This window comes from Daucus carota, chromosome 3, assembly GCF_001625215.2.
Source record: "Daucus carota subsp. sativus chromosome 3, DH1 v3.0, whole genome shotgun sequence".
NCBI classification, from domain to species: Eukaryota; Viridiplantae; Streptophyta; class Magnoliopsida; order Apiales; family Apiaceae; genus Daucus; species Daucus carota.
In genome coordinates this window covers 35,669,036-35,681,229 of record NC_030383.2, presented here as the reverse complement: position 1 = coordinate 35,681,229, position 12,194 = coordinate 35,669,036, and the positions used below count along the sequence as shown (strand labels likewise).

The 12,194-nt window shown below is 32.3% G+C and overlaps 1 protein-coding gene across 1 annotated transcript; it reads left to right on the top strand.

Moving 5' to 3' along the window:
* The first annotated feature begins 1,772 nt into the window (after window positions 1-1,772).
* Window positions 1,773-5,431, top strand: LOC135151512 (uncharacterized). Its single transcript, XM_064089996.1, has 4 exons — window positions 1,773-2,235; window positions 2,347-4,217; window positions 4,488-5,053; window positions 5,344-5,431. The coding sequence occupies exons 1-4, from the start codon at window positions 1,773-1,775 to the stop codon at window positions 5,429-5,431; spliced, it is 2,988 nt and encodes a 995-aa protein (XP_063946066.1).
* Window positions 5,432-12,194: the final 6,763 nt, after the last annotated feature.

Below are 12,194 nucleotides of genomic sequence, written 5' to 3'. Positions count from 1 at the left end.
CTGCAGGAAGCTGCTGTGCTCAGATTTTATGGATGAAAAATCAACTGTTGGACTATGGGTTATCTCTTACTCAAATCCCTATTTACTGTGATAACCAAAGTGCTATTGCCATGACAGGAAATCCAGTACAGCATTCCATGACCAAGCACATCAGCATAAGATATCATTTCATCAGAGAACATGTGATGGAAGGAACAGTAGAACTTCACTTTGTTCCAACAGATTAGCAGTTAGCAGATATCTTCACCAAACCTTTGGCTAAAGCAACATTTACAAGACTTGTAAACGAAGTAGGGATGATCTCTGGTCCTCTCTAAACTCTGCTACATTTCGTAATAAAATATCTGTTATTAATCACTTTTATATACCTGATCTACATCTGCATCTGTTATTCTCTGATCTAAACTCTGATGATTATGCTCTGATTTGACAAACTCTGATGTTTATACTCTGACCTGACAAACTCTGATGACATGAATTTTCACTGATAAGAGAATTTCCTGTGAAGAATATGTTGCAAATACTTGAATTAAGTCATGAACATCTCTAAAGTCTGATTTTTGTGATATTACATATGTGGAAATCTATGATACACAAAACATGATTTAAAGCTGTTACCTAGACTGCCTTACTTCTTAAATATTAGACATGTACTCAGTGAAGAATTTGCTTTACTCCCCTTATGAGCTAAGAGTGAATAAGTCTCAGATATGGATCAACAAAAATGTGTTTCTTCTCAGAAAAGAAAAGAAAAAAAAAGAAAACAAAACAGAAAAAAAACAAAAAAAAGAGGTTATCTCAGGTGCTCCTTTGAGATCTTAGAAATTCTATGAAAGGAAAGATCCAAGTGCACTGCTGGTATTAAGCAAAATGCATCAAAAAAATCGTATTTTTCTTGGAGACCTTTCGCATTCTCTGATTACTGGAGAAATACACTGAGAAATAAAAATCTGATGAAGGATATGACTCACTTACCATGAGAAGCTTCCTTTCAAAAGATAAATGTCTTACAAAAGAGAAGAAAACTTATACTCTGATCAATATTGTGAGAAACTCGGCTTATGAGGTGGTTAAAACATTTTCTATTAATCTGATTCTTTCTAATGCTTCTTAAGAAATTTGTCAATCTCTGTGACAATAGAGGAATCATGTCAACACACACCTTTCACTCCACATTTGTGATTAACAAATTTTATGACATCGAGTGATTTTTGATTAAATTCAAATAATCGTTTGCAAACTCTGAGGAAAAATTGTTATTCAGACTTTCAATGTCTATCTCTCATCAGTACGAAATTTTATGAACAATCTCTGATTTGTCTCATAGTATGCCATTTAATTAAACTCTGGTCAATGGTCAAACATCTGATCAAAGTCGGAGTTTAAAATAAATGATTTTTGGTCAGGTGAATATTACATTTAATTGTCAAACGGTACAAAATCCATTTGAATTCCTGAGTGGAGAAAAGCACGGTGAATAATTGTGTTTCCTCGGAAATTGTTACACAAACATGCAGATTCACACGCCAGTAATAATTACCGTCCCACTATCTTTCTTGTTACCGTTAGACACATGACACGTGTCCCACTACTGTCTCCTCTCGGTGAATCGTGCACACACAGATATATATCAGTTTTTAAAAAGTTTTTTTACTTTTTATCACACGATTTTTACCCTCTCTCTCTCTCAAACTTTACTCTCATTTTCTCCTACGCATTTCATCAAACACCTTACATACACTCTCTCAAACTCTCATTTTCTTTCAGAAATTATGTCGACTACAACATTTGAGTTCAATGGGGCGAAGTTTCTCACCAACAATTATGCTGCCATCCTTGATAATGATGAAGCACCCAAGGAATTTCATCTGATTCAAGATGTTCTAGCACACAGTGAACTGATGTACGCTCTGACTCAACCAGAGTCTATTTCTCCCTCGCAGGTCGTCACCTTCTGGAGGACAGCTAATTACGATGATGGGGGTGACCATGGCTCTCCATCTCTGACCTGTGAGTATGAGGGTCAGGAGTATTTTGTCTCACCAGCAACTATCAGGAAGGCTCTTCATCTTCCTGATCACCACAAGTTTGATTCTCCAGTCCCTACTCAAACTCTGAGGGATATGATGAACTTCTTCGGCTATTCAGCAAGCACTGATAAGATGGGGGAACTCAAGCGTCCACATCTATGCAAGGAATGGAGCTTCTACTATGACTGCATCACACGGGCCTTCGGCAATAAATGTAGCAATCTTGATGCTATACCTCTTTTCATTTAGCAAATCGGGTATTCTCTGATTCATAATCTTAAGTTTGATTATGCTACATCTATACTGCGATTTATAGGAGATAGGAGAAAAGAGAATATGAATATTGTGTATTATGCTAGATTTTGTCAGCTTATATTCTCTTACTGTTTTCCGGCTATACCTATACCTGAATCTGGGAATGAACTGCCATTTAAAATTACAAAACGTGCATTTACTGATCTAATTAAGAAGGACAGCAAGAAACCCAATGCACCAGTGTTTGTTATTCCTGTAACAGTACAGGATAAGTTAAGGGTAGCTATGCCAGATAAGTATGGACCATTATTCTCTGATGAGAATATACCACAGCTTCCCTCTTCATCTGCTCAACCAGATGCTCATCCAACCTCTGGTCCTTCTCAGCAAGGGCCAGTTGTAAAATCTGATCAAACCTTAACCTCTGGTCCTTCCCAAAAAGGGTCAGTTGAAACAACTTCACCAAAAAGGGTTCTCAGATCTTCAAAGTCTCCAAGTAAACCATCTCCTCCTCCAAGAAAAAGAAGATTCTTGCAGAAAATATCAGACTCTGACTCTGATGAAGCACCTCCACATCCTCCACCAGCTAAGAAACAGAGAAAGAAGATCAAGCCAACTGATATAACTGACCTGACTGTTGAGACACCTCAGTCAGAGGATCCCATACAGACCTTGATCCAATTTTCTGATCAACCTTCAGGTGCAGAGCCAGTCATGATTGAACCTATTTCTGCAGTTCCACTTGAACCGTTGGCAGCTGACATTCAAATGTCAGAATCAATATCTGCATGTAATGATCAACCAGTAGTGGCCAAATCAGATGAAGTGTTGAAGTTGAATCAGGAATCTCTGATTCAACATGAAGACATCACTGCAGCTGACACTCACGTGTCAGATAAAACTCCTGATATTCCAAGCCAATCAGAAGATGCACATATAGAGGTTGTACTGCAAATGATTCAAGACTCTCTGATTCAAACTCAGGCTAATGTTGCAGCTCCTGTTCAGGAGGTTCCTATAGCTGCAACGTCTGATGCAGCTACAGAAGCTCTGGCATCTCATACTCTGAGTATATTTGTCAATGATGATGATGATGATGCAACAGAGGTCACCTCTGTTCCTATTCAAACTTCTACTTCTCCAACCTCTGATCCAGTCAGGGAATCAACTCCGGTCAAAATTGATTCTCCAGTACATACATGGTCACCAGTCAGAGAATCTACTCCTACTCCAGTTCATGCTTCTCCAATTCAACATCCCATTTCTGCACAAAGAAAAGTCTGTCAACTATCATATTTCAAGAGGATGTGCAGAGTTCCACCTCCATCTGTGGAAGACAGACTGGCCTCTATTGAGGCCACCCAAACATCAATGCAGCATACTCTGGCTGATTTGAGCTGTTCTGTAGCTCAGCTGGTTCAAGTTCTCACCTCTGCTGATGTCAAAAAGGGGGAGAAGATATCTAAAGACAAATGCAAATCTGACCAGCAAATGACAAAGAGAAGGCCAGATGGTGATGAAGAAGGTAATAGGGAGATGGCTGACAAGCAGCTAAAGCTGTTACAAATCAAAGAGAAGGAAAGGAGTAATAATGAAGCAAACTCTGATAGACCCAGAGATTCTCAACAAAAACACAAGTCTATGGAGTTGACTATTATGTCTCAAGTTCAGAGCATAAGTGAAGCAGTTAGAATTTCTGATGATATATCTAAAGAACTTGCAGTTGTGAACTCTGAGGTTGAGAAGAAGAAGAAAGAAGATCTGATTCCTGAATCAGATAAGCTGATTGAAGCTGGAGATCCTGAATCTCAGAAGTTCTGCCAAACTTTGAAGTTCAGAGGCAGAGAAACTACCCTATTCTACAAATCTCCTTCTTTGCAAGCTATTGATGAAGCTGTAGCAAGGAAAATATTTGAAAAGGAAAATCCAGGAGTAGATATAGAAGCCATCAGACTTGAGGAAGAAAGACTAGCTGCTGAGAAGAAGAAGATCAGCAAGACAAAGTCTGATGAGCAAAAAAACGTTACTGATCCCTCACAGAAACAGACGAATCCAAAGCAAAAAGGGATAGTAATTAGTGAGGTGAACTACACTGACATCAACAGACCAAGAACCAGGTCTCAAACTCAACCTGAGACTGATTCAAAAGACAAAGGGAAGAAACCTGTTGATGGAGTTCCTCCTGTTCCTCCTGTGATATAGAAGTCAATGATCAAGATAGCATCAGAGAATCCTTCTCAGAGAATGATAAAGCTAAGCAAGAATGCAAATATAATCACTGATGTATCTGATCAAACTGAAGAGGAAGAAGCTGGATTGACCAGAAGAAGAAAGGGTGAAGTGAAACTAATCTCTGATATAACTTTAACCTCTGACAATGCTCAAGTTAAAGCTCCAGTAACAGAAGAAAAGACTGAAGATACTAAAGTCTCTTGGCTGAAGATAAACTCTGAGAAAACTCAAGATCAGAAAAAGAAGAGTCTCTTTGGAAGCCTTGGTACAAGTCTGTACAAGGAAAGCTCAATGCTCACCAGAATCAGAGCTCATGGAACCAGAGGAAAGGAAGCTTATGATACTACTGGTCTAGGTCACAGAAAGGAAAAGATACAAACAAGTTCAGCAACCACCTTCAGAGATCCCTATCCTCTGACTGAGAAAGTGGGGGAATCTGTCACTCAAAAGGACTTAGATAAAGTAGAATCAGTGCAGATCCTCATGGATACTCATGATGGCACAGGAGACAAAGAGAAGATTGCTATATTTCTGGAGTCTGGCAGAGTTTACAGAGTCTCAGAAGCTGATCTATTGCTGAAATCTCTGAGAGAGCTTGAACACTTTCACTATATGCTGGAAATCAAGAATGAAGCTACTCAGAGATGGTCTGATCTGATGAAGAGGACTATTAATGAGAAAAGAAGATTCTATGGGATAAAGTCTGATGAAGAATACATTCCAGAGATAGCTCAAGATGATGGTTCTGAAATATGTATGGAGAAGAATAGCTCTGTGATGGAGACTATTGCAAACACCAGCATCTTGGGTTACAACAATGATGCAGACAGACCAAGGGTGATTCAGCTGAGAGAGGCAATGGAAAGAAGCAAGGTGAATGCCTTGAGAGCAGCTATCTATCAGACTGGGGATGAAACTGAAGAACTCAGAAATGTTAAAGTCCAGATGATACAGACCTTAAAGCTGAAGGAAGAAAATCTGATCAACCAGTTTGTTAGAGAAAGCTATGGATATAGGTTGATTTGATAGATAGTTCTGCTGGTTTTGTAAGTTGTAATTAATTCTGTAAATTGATTATCTTATGCATTTGTCCTTGATAGTTTTTGACATCATTAGTACATATATATATATATATATATATATATATATAACTTGTTCATTCTGTCTAATGTACAAGTTGGGGGAGATTGTTACATATTTGATGATGTCACAGGTATCTAACTTGTTTAATGTGCAGAAGCGAAAATCAGAGTTTAGCTGGAAATCAGAGTTTAACGACTGCCAACTGGATCAGAGTTTATCGATGATCAGAGTTTGCAGGCGGCTGATTTTCAGGAGCGGATCTGGCTAAATAAGGAAGATAAAGATCAAGGGAGATTGTGCAAATCAGGACAGCAGAAGGATAGCTACTGATTAGATTATTTTAGGAAGCAGATAATTATAAATCAATCAGTAGATATCATGTAACTGTGTATATAAACACAGATTAGGGTTTACTCTATAAGAGTAAGATCATCGAGAACATTATTCTTCTAACCCAGCAGCTCTTAGTGATAAGTTATAAATCACTAAGAGAGTTTTTGTAACCTACTGAGTTTTGTGAATAAGAGTTTACTTTGTTCTCTTATTTGAGTATTCTGTTATTGATTGTGTTCACTATATTAATTCATATAGTGATTAATTTCGGCCTAACATATCTTGTATATTGTTTTTTCAATCTTATTTTCAAAAATACTACTTTCTTCAATCTTATTTTCAAATCTCTAAAATATTTTCAAAAATACTACCTTTTTGAAAATATTTTCAAAAAATACGGTGGTTGCATATGCAACCATATATGCAACTACAAATCCTGATTTCAAGTTTCAGTTTTCAAATGTCATTTTCGACCTCATCTTTGGAGTCGATATATATATATATATATGGATTCCAAATATGAGGTCGAAAATGACATTTGAAAACTGGAACTCGAAATCAGGAATTCAGTTGCATATATAGTTGCATATGATTGTATTCAATTGCATATGGTTGCATTCAGTTGAATCTATTGCAATCTAATGGCCCCGCCAGGGGCACACCATACATCCGTTGCAACCTACAGTTTTCAGTTGCATTTAGTTGCATATGAGGTTGCATTTAGTTGAATATGAGGTTGCATTCAGTTGATTCTATTGCAATCTAATGACCCCGCCAGGGGCACCCATACTTCAGTTGGAACTTACAGTTTTCAGTTGCATTCAGTTGCATATGAGGTTGCATTCAGTTGATTCTATTGCAATCTAATGGCCCCGCCAGGGGCACCCATACTTCAGTTGGAACTTACAGTTTTCAGTTGCATTTAGTTGCATATTAGGTTGCATATGAGGTTGCGTGCAACCTCATATGCAACGGAAAACAGTAAGTTGCAACTGATGTATGGGTGCCCCTGGCGGGGTCATTAGATTACAATAGAATCAACTGAATACAACCTCATATGCAACCATATATGCAACTACAAATCCTGATTTCAAGTTTCAGATTTCAAATGTCATTTTCGACCTCATATTTGGAATCGATATATATATATATATATATATATATATATATATATATATATATATATATATATATATATATATATGATTGCATATGCAACCACAATATTTTCGAAAATATTTTAGAGAATGTAGTATTTTCGAAAATAAGATTGGATAAGTTAGTATTTTTGGAAATAAGATTGAAAACGTGATTATGAATAAAAAAGCCCAAAAAAATAAGGAACACCTTAAAGAATTTTGTAAAAATAAGTTAGTAATATCATACAAAAAGGTACACATTAGTAAGTAAAATGTAATATAATGGTGACGAACGAATAAGATTTTCGACTTTGAATCACAATAGTAATAGATACAAGAGTTTTTGCGGATACTACAAATTGAACCTTATTGATATTATTGTAGTTTTAATATTAAAATATAATTATTCTTATCACTGACATGAACACGTTATAGAATCTCCATATAAATTAAAATGTTAAACCCTTAATTGCAACTTTTTCAAAACTCTTTTCACCTTCCCGAAAGTTTCAGATAAATTTTATCACATTTTTAATAATAATAAATTTATGATAGATCAATTTGAATCTTTATTGAAATATTTATTTATTTACATTTTATAACTTCAGTATTTAAACTTTTTAAAAAATAGTGACTACTTCTAATTGATGGTAAAAGGATATTATTAATTTTATTATGTATTTGAAAATTATTAAAAGTACGAATTGAACTTAAATTAAATGATAATTTGTAATTCTTAACATTTCACCACGAACACTTTAAGAATCTCAATAAGGTCAACAAGGTAAAAATATTAAAATTATATGTTCGTGAAAAGTGATTAAAATAATTATATGTTTTAATATTAAAATTTAAAAAACTTAAAATTAAAATAATGTAAATAAGGTCTACTTTTAATATCCGCAAAATCTCTTGTATTTATTACTATTTTGAGTTGAAGAAGAAATTCTCATTCTTTCTTTACAGTTGTAGTATATTTTACCTACTAATTTATATCTTTTTAATATTAAATTATGAACTTATTTTTAAAAGATTCTTTCAGGTGTTCCTTAGACACATGATAATAATTTCACGATCAAAATATTTTTTATTAAAAGTTAGATGATAAGGTAAAAATATTTTAAATTATTTAAATAAGATTTATATTAATCCATGGGTTCTTCACCAATGTAACATATCTTATGGAATAATTTATATTTTTAAATTTTTTCTTACTGATTTCATAGATATTTTTTTAAATGTTACTTACGAATACGATAAAAATTGTACGTATGTGTTTTATTTAATTTTAAATGGTAAATCTAAAAACCAATAAATTAATTCATTAAGTGACTTGCTAACTTTAAATTTTCATATATTATTAATTCAATATCTTCTTTTGTAGAGATCCTTTAAGGTGTTACATAGCCATGTAATAAAAATATATGGTTAATATGGAGATTCATTAATGTGTTCTCAAAAAATACTAAGGTTCTAATGTAAGATCTGACAACATTTTTTTGCTCGTAAATATTTAGGTTTGTGCATGATATATAAATTGTTCTAATATAAAACTTAATATAATTTTTTGAGTAAATATTGTGAATTTTCAATTTTATACAAGTTTCATATTTGTTTATATTTTTACTTATCTTATCATTGTTTCATTTTGGTGTTCCGGTGTAAGATTCAATATTTAAATATTATAGTATAAGATTAAATATTGTATTATTTTAGAAAAATTCTATTAAGCTGTTGTTTCTTTATATGTTAAACTATAGCATTAGCTGGAGGTAAGAATCCGAAGAGAATCCTGAAATAATGGAAAGGATCTCACTTGTAGCCATCAAATCGTACTACAGAAACATAAATATGGAAAATTAGTAAAGAAAATTTAAATTTCAAAATCATTAAATACAATGCATACATCGTGGGATTGTAAATGCATTAATGTACACCTTCAATGTGAATATAGTAAAACTTTAATACAATCTCTTAATATGGTAAAAAATTTATACAAATCTTTTAATAATATAAAAATTTCTCGAAGAACACTAGGGAGAACACTAAGAAAAAATAAACAAGCCAATGACAAAAAAAAATCAAGTCCTGAAACAAAATCATTCAACTTCTGCAACTTTTGATGGAGAAACATGCCTCTTATTTTCCTGTAAAAATGTAAGTTCATCAACAACATGAAAAATATAAGTCCAACGAATTAAGAACAAATTAAATTGAGAATTCTTTCATTCTCAATCCTAAATTGCACCAGTTGATTTAACCAATGTATTCTTCACAAGTTTGATGTGTGTTCTATATGTCAAGCACGTCTAATAAAATCAACAATAATCCCAGTAAGTTCAGTATGTGGCTTTATGCCAGTTTCTCCACCAACCATATCCTCAAAATATTCTAGTCCTCCACTTTTCATCCCTCCACGGCTACAACCAGATAACAAAGTCAAAAAATTTATTTTATCGAACAAAAAATTAGTCCTATCTTCAGAATAAGAACATAGTACTATGAATCTCAGTAACATGTAAACATCAAAATCAACAAAAATTATACTATAATGATGGTATGTAAATAAAAACATACGCCAGAATCGTAATCAGTGTTTTCTGTTAAAACTTTGATATAACCAACTATATGATGGATATATGGAAAGTGTTGAAGTGAAATTAAAACATTATCGTTTGCAAGCTGTTGTATCGACAAGATAATTATAAATCTGTGTATATCTTATTCTGATATATGGTAATTAGATTATCAGCGTGAAAGATGCAGATTGATATCTCACACAAGCTTTTGAGAAAAAGAAATGTAGAGATTTTGTACTGATGGAATACATTAGGCGTATGTATAAAAGTCATAGATTTTTTTTTTTTGTCAAAATACTACCCTTACATTAAGTCTTAATAGAATATAATGATTTTATTTGATTAATTCTGTCCACAAGATCAAATAGTATCCAATGGTCAGATGTACGTCTCTCATGTCTCTCCCTAAACTCTCGTCTCTTTCGAACCTCCCCCTATATATATATATATATATATATATATATATATACAAACCTAAAAACCACTATTTCCACTACCATTTTTGCTATGAGCACTCCAATCTATTTATTTTTTATTTTTTTTAATTTTCGGGGGGGGGGGCACTGCTGACGTCATCTGCCACGTCAGCAGTGGGGGCCAGTGCTGACGTGGCATGGTGACGTGGCGGGGTGGAAAGTGTAAGTTTTGGGAAGTTGATGGCAAAGCTAGGGGGGTGATATTGTTAGTTTTTAAGAGTTTGAGGGGATATTTGTTTAGTTTTGAAATTAGTTTTTAGGTTTTTATGATAAGGTTGGTTTGTATTTGAACAAACCCATATATATATATATATATATATATATATATATATATATATATATATATATATATATATATATATATATATATATATATATATAGAGAGAGAGAGAGAGAGAGAGAGAGAGAGAGTTAAGTTCCATGTAGTCCACATATTTAATGTAGTACCGTAGACCACGTATGTTCTGCAACTATAGAATGACATAAAAACATTGCAAAATGTATGAAACTTGTTATTTTGTGATATACATTCTATAAATATCACTATTTCATGAAAAATATTGAAAATCATTTATGTTCGACAAGTAGATCATATATGTTCTGTAATATGTAAATATGTTCTGCAAACTTAACATGTTTTGCAGAATAATATGTATATATGTATATATATATATATATACTTACTCCTATATATATATATATATATATATATATATATATATATATATATATATATATATATATATATATATATATATATATATATATATATATATATATATATATATATATATACAGGGGCCTTCTCTTTCAGAAACCAACTAATCTAGTAACTTAGGAACTCCCTTAAGACTATTTAACATAAAAAACTGACACGGCGCAAAAATTAGAAGAGACACTTACACGGATGTGCTGTACTTGTTCCGTACTGTTAAAAAAATAAGCATACTATATATTGTTCTGTACTTGTTCATATGTTCTGTAATTAATTTTTATATAATTTAATTTCTTATTGTATATTTTTTTATCACATTGTTGTACTTTTTTTATAACATTTTTTATGTTCTGGATTTTCTTGTCTATATTAAATTCTATTTTTTCTCCACATGTTCTGTAGTTTATTTGTTATGTAATTTAATTTTTTGTTACATGTTCTTTTGTCACATTTTTGTACATTTATTTCTTTATTAAAAATTTTATGTTCTGTATTTTCTTGTCTATATTGAATTTATTTTTTCTCCACTTGTTCTGTAGTTTGTTTATTATATAATTTATTTTTTTGTTATATATTATATTTTATCACATTGTTGTACCTTTTTTCATCATAACATTTTATATGTTCTGTACTTTTTTTGTATGTATAGAATTTTATTTTTTCTCCACATGTTTTGTAGTTTTAGTTATATAATATAATTTTTCTAATATATATATATATATATATATATATATATATATGTCATAATGTTTAATTTGTTTTTCCTTATAACATTTTTTATGTTCTGTATTTTGTTGTCTTTTGAATTTTGTATTTTCTCCACATGTTTTGTGGTTTATTTATTATATAATTTGTTTTTAATTGTTTATATTTTAAGTATGTTCTATTTATTTTTACATGTATTTTAATAAAAGTAATATAATTCAAGAATATAGCAAAAAATATAAAACTACAACATGAAAATATTGTGGTAAAATAAATTAAAACTAATGAATGTAAATAAGGTGAAGAGTAAAAGTGAAACTTAGCGTGGGCTACGTGTCTAGGTTTCAACATCACGCTCGCTAGAGTGCACGTAACTTTGTTAGGTCCCGGTACGATTGTAGAAGGGGGGGTTGAATACAATCGTCACAAAATTCGCGTGGAATAAATCTGATTTGGATATAACTGGATAATCAGATTTTAATTAATTAAATAAGCAAGGTTCAAGTAAAAAGTTATTTAAACTTGAAAGTCGTTATTAAATTAATATGGTTCAGTTTTAAAGTCCACTAGTTCATAGAATAAATTTGACAGGAAGTATTCTAACTTAGCGGTATAAAACAACCGAATGATCAAAGCACAGAAAACT

Excerpts from the sequence above, each read along its gene's own strand:
- LOC135151512 (XM_064089996.1), top strand. The coding sequence starts at position 1,773 with ATGTCGACTACAACATTTGAGTTCAATGGGGCGAAGTTTCTCACCAAC. Across the intron at positions 2,236-2,346 it reads CTGCATCACACGGGCCTTCG|GAGATAGGAGAAAAGAGAAT; the intron begins GCAATAAATGTA and ends TGCGATTTATAG. Across the intron at positions 5,054-5,343 it reads AAGATTGCTATATTTCTGGA|ACAGACCAAGGGTGATTCAG; the intron begins GTCTGGCAGAGT and ends ACAATGATGCAG.